The sequence below is a fragment of the Styela clava genome, chromosome 1 (genome assembly GCF_964204865.1).
Source record: "Styela clava chromosome 1, kaStyClav1.hap1.2, whole genome shotgun sequence".
Lineage (NCBI taxonomy): Eukaryota > Metazoa > Chordata > Ascidiacea > Stolidobranchia > Styelidae > Styela > Styela clava.
In genome coordinates, this window is record NC_135250.1 from 7,667,164 (window position 1) to 7,678,917 (window position 11,754).

Below are 11,754 nucleotides of genomic sequence, written 5' to 3' on the forward strand. Positions count from 1 at the left end.
CAAAGTTTGGTAAGTTTTCACGTAGTCGTATTTTCGAACTTCCCGGAGTCGGAGTTCCGAACGCCTTGGAGTCAGGATTGCAGATTCCTCATGGTGCTAAAATATGTCAAAATCTTCTACAGATATTTCGGGGAAAAGTTTTGCAGTCGGGAATCGATTATAAAATTTCTCCGCTGCCCTGGCAAGAAATCACGATTGTGGATTTGTTACTCGCCTCGGGTTAATCTTGAATCGCGCATAATTCTGCTAAAAACCTGTCTATGGAGCATATGGCAATAAGCTAACAATCAGTACCTTATTTCCTTCACCTAATTCAGAGATGGATACCCGTGCGTCAGAATGTCTCATAGCCCATTGTTACCAAAACCAATACTCAATTAACAGCAGTGAAATTCACATTACCAGTTGATTATCACTATAATAAATCAGCAACACCGTGCTGTTTTCATATATAATCAAATAATAAAAACACACTATTACACAATTTTAACAAAATTAGTTGTTGGTATATACATAATTGTAATGGCCGATAATTTTTCATTTATAAACAAATGTAAGCTCGTTCGACATAGATGAATACGCCTCTTTGATACATAATGCTCATCTTGCCGAAATTAGGAATTTTTCTGAGATATTTTGATCATCACCTAAAAAAACAAGTAAATATTACATAACTCTTTTGAGTCGTCAAATTGGTAATTGAGTTCGCTGTATTGTCACGAAATGCGTAATCAAATTTAAAGAGAAATGATGGAATCCTGAAAATTTCGGATATTTAATGAGGTACTCTTCCTCCTTCTTTCCTAGTATAGAGGCAATTAGTATTGGAATACTTTGGCCATCAATGAGATTATGCTATATTATTGATACTGTTATGTTCTAGTTCAGGGGTGTGCTACCCCTACTACAGGAGGGCCAGATACAAATAACTGGGAGAAAGCGGGCGCACCTTTATTCAACATAGGCTTTCTAGTAGTGCATGCATAAAAATTTTGGTTATTGATCGTAGGACATGCGTTGTTCGCGTCGCACAAGCTAGCTGTTAGGACATTGTAACGTCATAGGCATAGATAATAAATTGGACCCGGATATAGTAGTCTTCGCGACGCAAAAACAATTGAACTTGCTCGCATGTACCAGATTAAACTAAATTAAAACCTCGTTTCGCGGGCCCCACATCATGCAAAATTGGCACTTCTCCGTGGGCGGCACAATTTTTCCTTGTGGGCCGCATTCCTTTACTAATAATGAGCAGTGCACGGTCTGACGTCTTTGGACATAGCCAAAATACGAATGAAATTCATAAACACGTGGAGCATATTTTACCGTTTTCACTTCTGTATAGTTTTGCAGTCCATATTCTCCAAGTTCCCGTCCCTGTCCTGACATCTGGAATCCACCAAACGGCATTGAGGCAGTAAACGTGTTGTATGTATTAACCCTGCAAAGGGAAATTAATATTCAAGTCATTTCGACTTTTGACATGGCCGAAAACGCAATTGAAAATGGTTCACATTCTATATTTTAGTAGTAAGTTAGAAATCGGGTGACGGAGGTCCTAATCGCCTTTTCTGCAGAGGACTGGTGGGCTATTGATGTTGGTTTGATTTTAATTAAGATTTCGATTAAGCTTTAATTATTGATATAATCACTGGTATTTAGTGAAGTATAGACACTAATAAACTTTAGGATTCTTCAGGAAATCAAACGATTATCATAACGTTGCAAATAAATTTCTATCAATAACACTTGTATTTCAAAACTGAGTGTTTTTAAATTGATTTTCAACACTCTGCACAAGTCTAAGATAAAATGGACTTAACAGTTGTACTATCAAATGTTGCATAGTATTTTACTCCGACGTGTAAACTTGACACTGTAACTCTGAGCGAGTCTTGCAGATTTTCATCAGTGAGGCGTGTTCCATGTTTGTTCCTAATGGAGTGAGTCGCGGCGCTATGGCCCATCGTGTTAAGGGTTAGGTTCGCAGGTTAGAATCCCATGCGGGGATAGCTATGTGCGAAAGAATTGCTGGACTCCTCGCCGCCGTAGAGTGGTTCACGTAACCGCTGGTCGGTTAAGGCTTCCTTCGCCATCAAGTCCAGGCTTCCGGAAACAAATAACTATCTAATCCCATACCCGACATCGAATGGTAACCGGCGAGAAGCCGTGGTTTGTGATATGGTTAAGCCGTCCTATGGGCTATCTCCTCCCCCGGGATAAATATGTAAATCTCCTCCTATTCTGAGTTTGTCAAAAATGTTGATTCGAAAGAATAGGTAGAAACAAACGATGGTCTCGTAAAATAGGATTGCTGTATGATTTGAATCGCGAGCTTTTTCTATCCGTACTGTGCTGACCAGTGGTAGTTAGCGCGGAAAATTACGTGACAAGATGTGAAATATCTCTCCGCTTTGCCGTCGCTAAAATCGCCCCACTAATGAGACACACGCCGGCTGTTTCTATGGTGGTATAAATATATCCACCTACCATTCATCGTGAAAATGATGGATTTTTCTTTGGAATCAATAATTGTAAGATTACTGGTCCGCTAACCGACAAGAAAAAGCGCGGGTTCGTGGAAAGTGATCTCAGTGTGATGTCATAATTGGAAGTGTTAATTGACCCGTCACATTTCTGAGGTCAGATAAAAATAAGGTTGATGATTACAATAATTAATATAGTGTCATTTCTAGACCCATATAAGTGTGAATCATACTAAAATAGCAGGACAAAATTTAATTGATCTAGCTTACTTATAAGAGCCGTTATTAAGCTTAGTTTGGAACAGACGTGCGGGCGACTCATATGGTCTTCGCGGGCGACTTGGTGCCCGCGGGCAACGCGTTGGTGACCTCTGGTCCAAGGTCTGCGTAAAATTTGTTATAAGGATTTTGAAAAACGCAAGCCGTGCACATTAGACTTGACTAAGAATTGGTCTCGCAGATTGAATGTCACGGCTCAATCCCATATGTCAAGATTCTCACCAGTTGTGTATAAATTGTGCTAGGCTACATTTTGATCAGAGAATACTCCATCTTTTTAAAGCGACTTCTTTATATAACAATAGACATGGAGACTAAACTATGATAAACCTTACCAAAAATTGGGTACTCTCGAAGTATGTGAACCAAGATGGCGGACACCGGAACGTAGCATGTGTACCAGGTAAGGGTTAGGCCATAATTTCGGGTACAAGTACTACGGGAGTCACTTGTCTAGTCCCGGACTCGTAATAGAACTAAAATAAGGAAAATTGGAATAAAATCATGACTTAACCTAACCTGGTACACATACTACGTTCCGGTGTCCGCCATCTTAGTTCACATACTTCGGGAGTACCAAAAATTGACCCGAATGGAGTACGGGATATAAACCAGCCAAAGTTCAATCATTATATCTAAAGTGATTTTAAGTTTTAGGAAGTAATCGTAAATAAAAAAAAAGACGTCTTTGAAAATCGTTAACATAAAAAAAAACTAACCAAACGGTTCCTGCTCTTGTACTATTTGCAAGAGTGATCGCTTTATCCAGATCGCTTGTCATGATTGCGGCTGCAAGACCATACTTTGTATCGTTGGCCTTTTCAATTGCTTCCTCTATTGTTTTGAATTTCATAATTTGCTGCACAGGACCGAAAATCTGAAATATCATCAAATTTTCATTGTATCATATAAATTGACTTTTATATATGCCATATATATTGTACCCACGGGATTGGATTCTTTGATTGATTCGATGCTTTAATTTAAAAGAAAGAATCATGCGAAATCAACTAGGGGTTATTAAGGAGAGGGCTTATATCAGAATCAATTTTAAAATTCATGCCAGGTCTTATTTTCACGGTAGGTCTTAATTTCAGGTAAACGCCGTAAATAAAACTAATTTTACGTCTTTTGCTTGCAAATTCAGCTTTCTGACTGATTATGTTTAAAGCGGCTTCTTTGATTCGTTTCCCTTGTGTATAGCGGATATAGTGTTAGTGCTATCTAAAAATGTGAGACACTTTGCGTTGAATTAAGTTTTTTACCTCTTCTCTAGCGATGACAGAATCTTGGTCCACATCCGCAAATACGGTTGGTTCCACAAAATAACCTTTATCACCCCATCTTGACCCTCCACACATAAGTTTAGCCCCTGATTTTTTGCCTTCATCAATCATACCCAATATTTTTTCAAACTGATCTTTGTCGACCTAAAAATATTGTGAAATTATTTAGCAAGAATCGCAACATTTGAGTCTAATAATGAACAAACAGTAATACTGCCATAAACACATTTAAAGAAGTGTCCTTCCGTATAATAAATTTTTCTGATTCGAAAAACGATATATGGGATCTATTACATCATGGACAAAGATGTGGATTTTACTTATAGAATTCTTATAAATACATTCCTAAGCAATTTGAACCTAAAACCCAACGCTTACTCCATAGTACCTTTTATTGGTTTATAATTTGGCAATAGTACTATATGGTATCGATACTTCATAATTATGATGTTGCCTGCTAGGTTTTGTGGTTAAAATGTGGTATAGAAGAAGTGAATACAAATACGCACTTGCGGTCCTTGCTCTATGCTCGATTCCCATGGGCTTCCAACTGTTCGTTTCTTAGCTCTTTCGACACTTTTCTTCACAAATTCGTCGTATACCGATTCCTCAACGTATATTCTAGACCCAGCAGTACAACATTGGCCCTGGGCAAAAATTACGATTATTCAATTCAAATGTTAAGGGAATTGATAGAAATACGCTCGAGACGAATAGAAAGGTTCAGTAAAATGTCAAATACATGCAAAAATGCAGTGAATGGTAACTACCGCTATCTTATGAGTCTGTAAAACAAGATTATTGGAATTTAGGGAGATCGTGAAAAACTACCAATACTTTAATCTATACATGCCATATAGATAATTGAGGAACGAAGTACTCAGTATAGTGAGATTCGAAAACGACTTAGGCGCAAAAACAATCATACAACTTAATGCGGTGACCCCCACAGAAACAGCACCCAGGTTATTTGTAACACATTCTAGAGAAAACACAACTTTCGTACAAAGCATCCTTGGGTACTGGAAATTTTGGGTACAATCATACACAAACAGAAGTTCAAGTGTTAAATAAATTCCTTATTTCCGTAAAAGTAATTAGCAAATTTATTGGTTCTATTTTATCGAATCGCCCACCATATTGAAAAAGAGTCCAAAATGGCATTTCTCGACGGCGTAATCAAGATCGGTGTCCGCAAAAACTATCACGGGACTCTTTCCTCCAAGTTCAAGTGTTACTCGTTTTAAGTTTGATTTCCCCGCTGCTTGCATGATGATATGACCGATCTGGAAATAAATAAACGAATAAACATTATAAAGTAACCAAATGCAGTAACAGCCCTTAACTCCGAGTGTTTTGGGGCCTCGTGTCAACCACTGTTTAATATATACCGGTAACCCTCATATAGCTCTCAGCACGGCGGTGTTTGCTTTTGTATCAGAATCTCTATTCATTAATGGGAACTTGTACCAAGATGGCGCACAACCTGAACATAGTATGTGTACCAGGATGGGGTTCAGGTTGTGCGCCATCTTGGTACACATTCTTCGGGAGCGCCAATTAATATTTGCAATCTTTTAAACTCAACTGTAAAGTTAATAGCTAACTTCCACGTAATTCAACCTATAAGCAATTCAAACGTCTCCCTACATTTAATATTGTAATTGTATGATTTTGCGTATTAATGTACGTTTTTGGAAAATAAATTTTGAAGTATGTGCTTGTCCAAAGAAATTTAATATTGATCAAACAATATTACGGGATTAAATTTGAAAAAAACCTAACAATAAGCTATTGAACCTATGGCCATTAAATCATTCTTATTATTACTTTAGTACATTTGCACTTGGTGCGATTTCCAATGACTGTATGACAAAGCGATAATAAAGACTTATTTACTTTACCTCTGTCGATCCAGTGAAAGCTACTTTATCAACATCCATGTGTTCAGAAATAGCTGCTCCAGCTGTAGGACCGTATCCCGGAACCATGTTCACAACTCCTGGTGGAAAACCAGCCTGCAATTACCAAAAACATGAATCAGTATAAGAAAATCAAACCCCAACTGTATACTCATTTGCAGGCTGGTATGTGCAATTGGCATAGCGAAAGATACTAAACACAGATGATTGCAATTCGCAAAAAGTTATATTGTTATCATGTATATTCCATGAATTGAAATCGTCATTAGGAAAATACTTGCAGTCGGATAAAAGTTATATTGTTATCATGTATATTCCATGAATTGAAAACGTCATTAGGAAAATAATTGCAGTCGGCTAAGAGTTATATTGTTATCATGTATATTTCATGAATTGAAAACGTCATTAGGAAAATAATTGCAGTCGGCTAAAAGTTATATTGTTATCACGTATATTTCATGAATTGAAAACGTCATTAAGAAAATAATCGCAGTCGGCTAAAAGTTATATTGTTATCACGTATATGGTATATTCCATGAATTGAAATCGTCATTGGGAAAATAATTGCAGTCGGCCAAACGTTATCTTGTTATCACGTATATTCCATGAATTGAAATCGTCATTGGGAAAATAATTGCAGTTGGCTAAAAGTTATATTGTTAACATGTATATTATATCTGAGATACAATTTGTAAGGTCGCCAGCTGCTTTTAATTTTGTTACCTCCGCCATTAAAGCAGCAACATACAGTCCTGTTAGTGGCGTCTGTTCTGCCGGCTTCATCACAACCGTATTTCCACATGCCAGTGCCGGGCCCAACTTCCATGCCTGCATCAGTAATGGAAAGTTCCAGGGTATAATAGCTCCACATACTCCTACAGGTTCGTGTCGAGTATAAGCAAAGAATTCTCCATCTGTCAACGCAAAGCAGTACATAACAGGCATTGGTAATTGTCAAACGTTTTACTAGTTGCCACTGACTGCATAACGTGGTTAAGATATTAAACTTTACCAAAATTTCAATAATAAATATGAGTGCGCATAGAATGCGGCAAGGTGACAGCGTGTAATCTGATTTTATGCATGTATAAATACGCTACAAACGCTAACCTTTAACGAGATCACAAGATATTATCTAGTTGAGATATTTTATAACCCACAATGGCATGTATGATTCCAATTCACGTTTGCAACAATATATTGAGTTGAGAGTACATGAAGAAATGATTCGAAATTAAATGAATTTACGAGTAATTAACCTTCATATTAGGCGTTTTGATAGTAGATGTATTGTACCGTTATACAGTGCAGCTTATTATCACGCAGAATTTTTCATATATATATACGATAATACGAATAAACATTGGTCGACAGTTAGACGAGGCATAACGTTTGTATTATAACGTTTCAGTGAGTGAATAACGTGGCAAAAGAAGTAATATCATTTTTGTTAACAAAAAGTAGGGCCCTATGATAATAAATGCCGGTTTCTTGCAATCCAAATCGATAAAAATGACACTTTTTTCGTCAACAATTTATTAGAAGTGCCGTGTCTTAAAATAGATTTTCCTGGTTTCTGTTTCACCTTATTTTCGCATTAGTCTAACTCTAATGAATTAAAAAGACTAAATAAGGCTTTTAATTAAGGCAGTAAATCGTGTCTATGAACGCCTTAGGCTCAAACTCCGACAAAACCTGACTCGAAAAATTTTTGAAGACCCCGAGATTTATATTGGTGTTGAGTACAAACTGATTTCAAACAACTGTTACAATGAACGCGTTCCTATATCGCGTGTGTACGTGTGCAAGTATGCAAACTACACAGAACTACATCATTCCGTAGGCCAGTTTGTGATGATAAGGAGATGCCCAATAAGCAAACACCCCTCACAATCGAAGCTATGTGTCCACAGAAGTATGCGGAATATTCTTAGGAAAGGTGGTTGCTTAATGTAACTACCCAAATACTTGTTGTTTACTCTTGTTTGTTTGTGGGTCAACATTTTGTCAACTCAAACCGCGAGAAGTCTGGTTTGACTTACAATATATCTGCAATGGATAACTATTCAACTATTTTCGTCATGTTGTTGCTTTATTTACCTTAGGATGTCTACTGATTGGTTGGTTTGTACAACTTACCCATAGGAATTACTTTGCCATGATTTTTGTCGGCCCATCCTGCGTAATATCTGCAAAACAATATAGAATATAATTTATGAAATGAAAAAAATAGCAATGGAAATAAGTACGACAGCAACTCTTTCGTAACGTGACATCGATTTCATACCAATGGACTACTTGACGGATACGTTGAAAGAATGGACAAATTTGCATTGTTTATAAAATTATATCAATTGCCAGCGCAACGCTATTGCGCCGTAGTATGTGAACCCAGATGGCGGACACCGGAACGTAGTATGTGTACCAGGTTAAGATGAAGCCATAATTTCAACACCAATACGGGAGTCACTTGGCTAGTCCCCGATCTTTGTTCGCATACTACAAGAGTATACAATTTTTTGCTCCTGAAGTCCGCGATTGGCTGACCCGGGAGACGCCCACATTCTGAAATCTGAGCAATACTGTCCAAAGTGTTTATTACAATACCGTTTATCAACGCAGGTATATTGGTCAACGAATTCTCGTTGAGGAACGCTGACAATGCGAGTTTTGATGAAGCTTTGATATGTGTTGTATAATATTAATATGATTCGGTCGATCATCACTTAATTTGTATTTGAGATGTCCATGTTCATGCTTCACTTGAAAAAGTGCAATTCTAATTATCGTTACGTGAAAAAATATACCAATTGAAACAGGTTCAAATGTGGCAAGAAAAAAACTGATTGCAGTGCTTTTGAAAAGGCATTCATCACGTACATCCAGTTTCAGAGGTTGTGATGTAATAAATGCAATCAATGACTATCATCTTAATTCATCATACGTGTTTCAGTTTCAATCATACCTGTAGCAACAAATGGTCAAATGCAAGTCGGCATTGTAGGACGCTGAATAGGGCTTTCCATTGTCAAGCGTTTCTAGACTCTAAAAATATATTTATTTATCTTTATTAAAAATAGTCACATTTAAAAAAATTTATAATTTAAAATATATTACCGCCAAGTATTGACGATCTCTTTCAATCAAATCTGCCAATTTATAAAGCAAGGATCCACGCCTCGAAGCATCCATACGTCGCCATTCAGAACCAAGCTTGAACGCCTTTCTTGCTGCGGCCACTGCCTTATCAACATCAGCCTAAAAATGAAAGATACTTCCTTTCAATGAAATGAAATCCATTTAGGTATTAAGAATTTCCATTTTTTCGTTGCATTACGAAAGATCAATAGTATTTTACTGTGGGCAAGTAAACAGTAGCCAGAATGCTACTAAAATAAGCGTGGTTGGAAGAGTTGGTATAACATTGATACGCGCTTCAGGGCCATGATTAAATATGAACCAAATATGACTAGAAAAAGAGCATCGACCAAACGTAAAATCCGAATGCATGTGGTATTTAAGCATCCATGTGTTAATTTATCAATAATTTTACTAAAACTTCGCAGAATTAAACTGTCTAAACATGTTTCACGGCGGTTATTTTTAAGCGCAATAGCCCCCAGTCATACCACCGTCATCATGGTTGTCCAGTTTTAATACAATATATCCCAGTTTCACAATTGAATAAAACATTTTCATGCACGTGACTGTGCTTGTGCCAAAACAATACAAACCACAACAAATAAGAAAAATATCGCCTTGTGGTCAAGTCATAAAAATCAGCAACATTGACTGGAAAATCTTGCGACATATTGTTTAATTGCGTTCAATTTCTAAATAGGGTTCGGAAAGGGTCAAAAACAAACACAGACGCACATCCCACATGACTCGGCATAAATTTGCGCAAAGTATACAACTTTATAAATACATTCATAGTTTAGTCGTAACTTATTAACGAATGCAAACATCAAAACGATGTGATTTGTGCTTGAACTGAATAACTGCTGTTCGAAACGATGTTTAATTTAAGAGAGTAGATCATTAGGTAATCAGCTGTCAAATGAATGAGTCCTGAATGATTGTAGGCTGAACAAATTCGCTGCGGCCGCCTCTGGGTCAAAAGAAGGTACTCTCGTAGAATTTGTACCAGTTTAGGGTTAGGCCATAATTTCATTCCAATTTTCATTATTTTAGTTTTCTTACGCGTTCGGGGACTGTTTGTGTTGGCCAAGTGAACATACCCCCAACCCATAGCCTTCCGTCCCTTTACACAACTTGATGTAAAGTAGGCGAACAAAATTAGTTACCTCCATATTGGTACACATACTAATGGAGCGCCAAAAAAACTCTTGTTTGCTATTACTCATTCATTTTCCTTAAAATACCATGAGCCCATAATATATACCTACATGTATACTTTTTATACCGCTATATATAATGAAAGAATGTCTGTACCTTGTCTCCCTCTTGGACATCGCAAATTTTTCCTTCTGTACATGGATTTATTGTAGGAAAAGTTTTTCCACTAACGGAGTCGTGCCATTCGTTGTTGATGAAAATCTGACAAAATATATATTTAAACTGACTTGAAAAAACGCTAAATCACTTGGACTGTTGGCCTATTTAAATATCGTCCTCACCAGAAAGTGGCCTACACCTGACAACGAAATATAAACTTACAAAAACTTTACCTTTGTATATAAGATCTTCGGACTTGGTATCGGTGGTGGGATATCTGTCATCTTGAATCTGATCGGTCAAAATTTGGAGCTATCTTTTTAACCACTGCAAAGACGAGACTGCTGACTTGAAAGTACTGGTTTCTCTCGGATGAATTGTGAGCGGCTATTTCGTGTTCACTGCAGCGTGAAAACTTCTTTGGCAATTGTTTGTTTTGCACTCCACTGTATCCATTACTCTAGCTCAGCGGCTCTCAACCTTTTATTGACCTCGTACCACTTTAGTGTTTTTTACTCTGGCCGCTTACCACCGACAAAACCGCTTTTGTGGCGGGGAACAATGGCACGAAAAATGAGCTATGGTAGTATTTTATGTGGCACTGCATCCATTTTTAGATCATTGAGCAAAGTTTCAACGTATTAATTATATCCAGTACCAACGTATTGATTGCGTGCAAAATCACGAGAGAATGTGCGTCGTCTACCGTCAGAGCTGAAAGGCTTTAATCATCGCAACCACTGAATTATCGTAAAACTCTGACAAATACACTTTGGTAGGCGCTAGCCGCTATCCGGAACTGCCTAACCTAGTCTTCTAATAATTTTGCCTCAAAAGTCAAGATTATGCCGATCAGCCAACACATACATCAGGCAGTAATAGTAACATCTTTATGATGTATCTAGGTTCTATCAGGGTATCTCGACACACGTCGACCACTCCCTCCGAAATCCGAACGATCCCTTCGTTGCCGAATTCTCAATGCAGATGCATTGTACCACGTAAAACGGGCGAAAATATGTCCGTCTCGTTTTCTTTTAGGTGGGAAGTAACGAGCGAGGGCGCTCTATAAAAAAATGGACTGGTAACGCTATTCAACGAATACATTCAGTAATGGAAGGTAAAGAGATAGCACTTCTGCCATATTTTAGCCACCTCCAAAGTCGGTTGTTGCAATAATTCAAAGCTCCTCGCGTACCACTTGAAAAGCCCCCGCGTACCACAAGTTGAGAACCACTGCTGTAGCTTAACCTCCGCTCCGAGATGTTAACTAACATACTCGCGAAATTAAACGTCACTATGAATAAAAGCAGTAAAAGTTCT

At 37.6% G+C, this 11,754-nt stretch overlaps 1 protein-coding gene across 1 annotated transcript; it reads right to left on the reverse strand.

The window, feature by feature from the left end:
• Positions 1 to 377: 377 nt before the first annotated feature.
• Positions 378 to 11,156, reverse strand: LOC120338977 (aldehyde dehydrogenase 1A1-like). Its single transcript, XM_078117563.1, has 13 exons — positions 10,665 to 11,156; positions 10,429 to 10,533; positions 9,091 to 9,231; positions 8,939 to 9,018; positions 8,113 to 8,162; positions 6,697 to 6,887; positions 5,956 to 6,069; positions 5,188 to 5,337; positions 4,561 to 4,698; positions 4,031 to 4,195; positions 3,485 to 3,642; positions 1,327 to 1,441; positions 378 to 647 (listed from the first exon to the last, which is right to left on the reverse strand). Exons 1-13 carry the CDS (start codon positions 10,713 to 10,715, stop codon positions 615 to 617), a joined length of 1,491 nt encoding a protein of 496 aa, XP_077973689.1. The 5' UTR covers positions 10,716 to 11,156; the 3' UTR covers positions 378 to 614.
• Positions 11,157 to 11,754: the final 598 nt, after the last annotated feature.

Coding starts and splice junctions, on each gene's coding strand:
- LOC120338977 (XM_078117563.1), bottom strand. CDS start 10,715: ATGACAGATATCCCACCACCGATACCAAGTCCGAAGATCTTATATACA. Junction 4,699..5,187: donor TTGGACTCTTTTTCAATATG/GTGGGCGATTCG, acceptor ATTTTTGCCCAG/GGCCAATGTTGTACTGCTGG. Junction 3,643..4,030: donor CTGTCATCGCTAGAGAAGAG/GTAAAAAACTTA, acceptor ATGATATTTCAG/ATTTTCGGTCCTGTGCAGCA.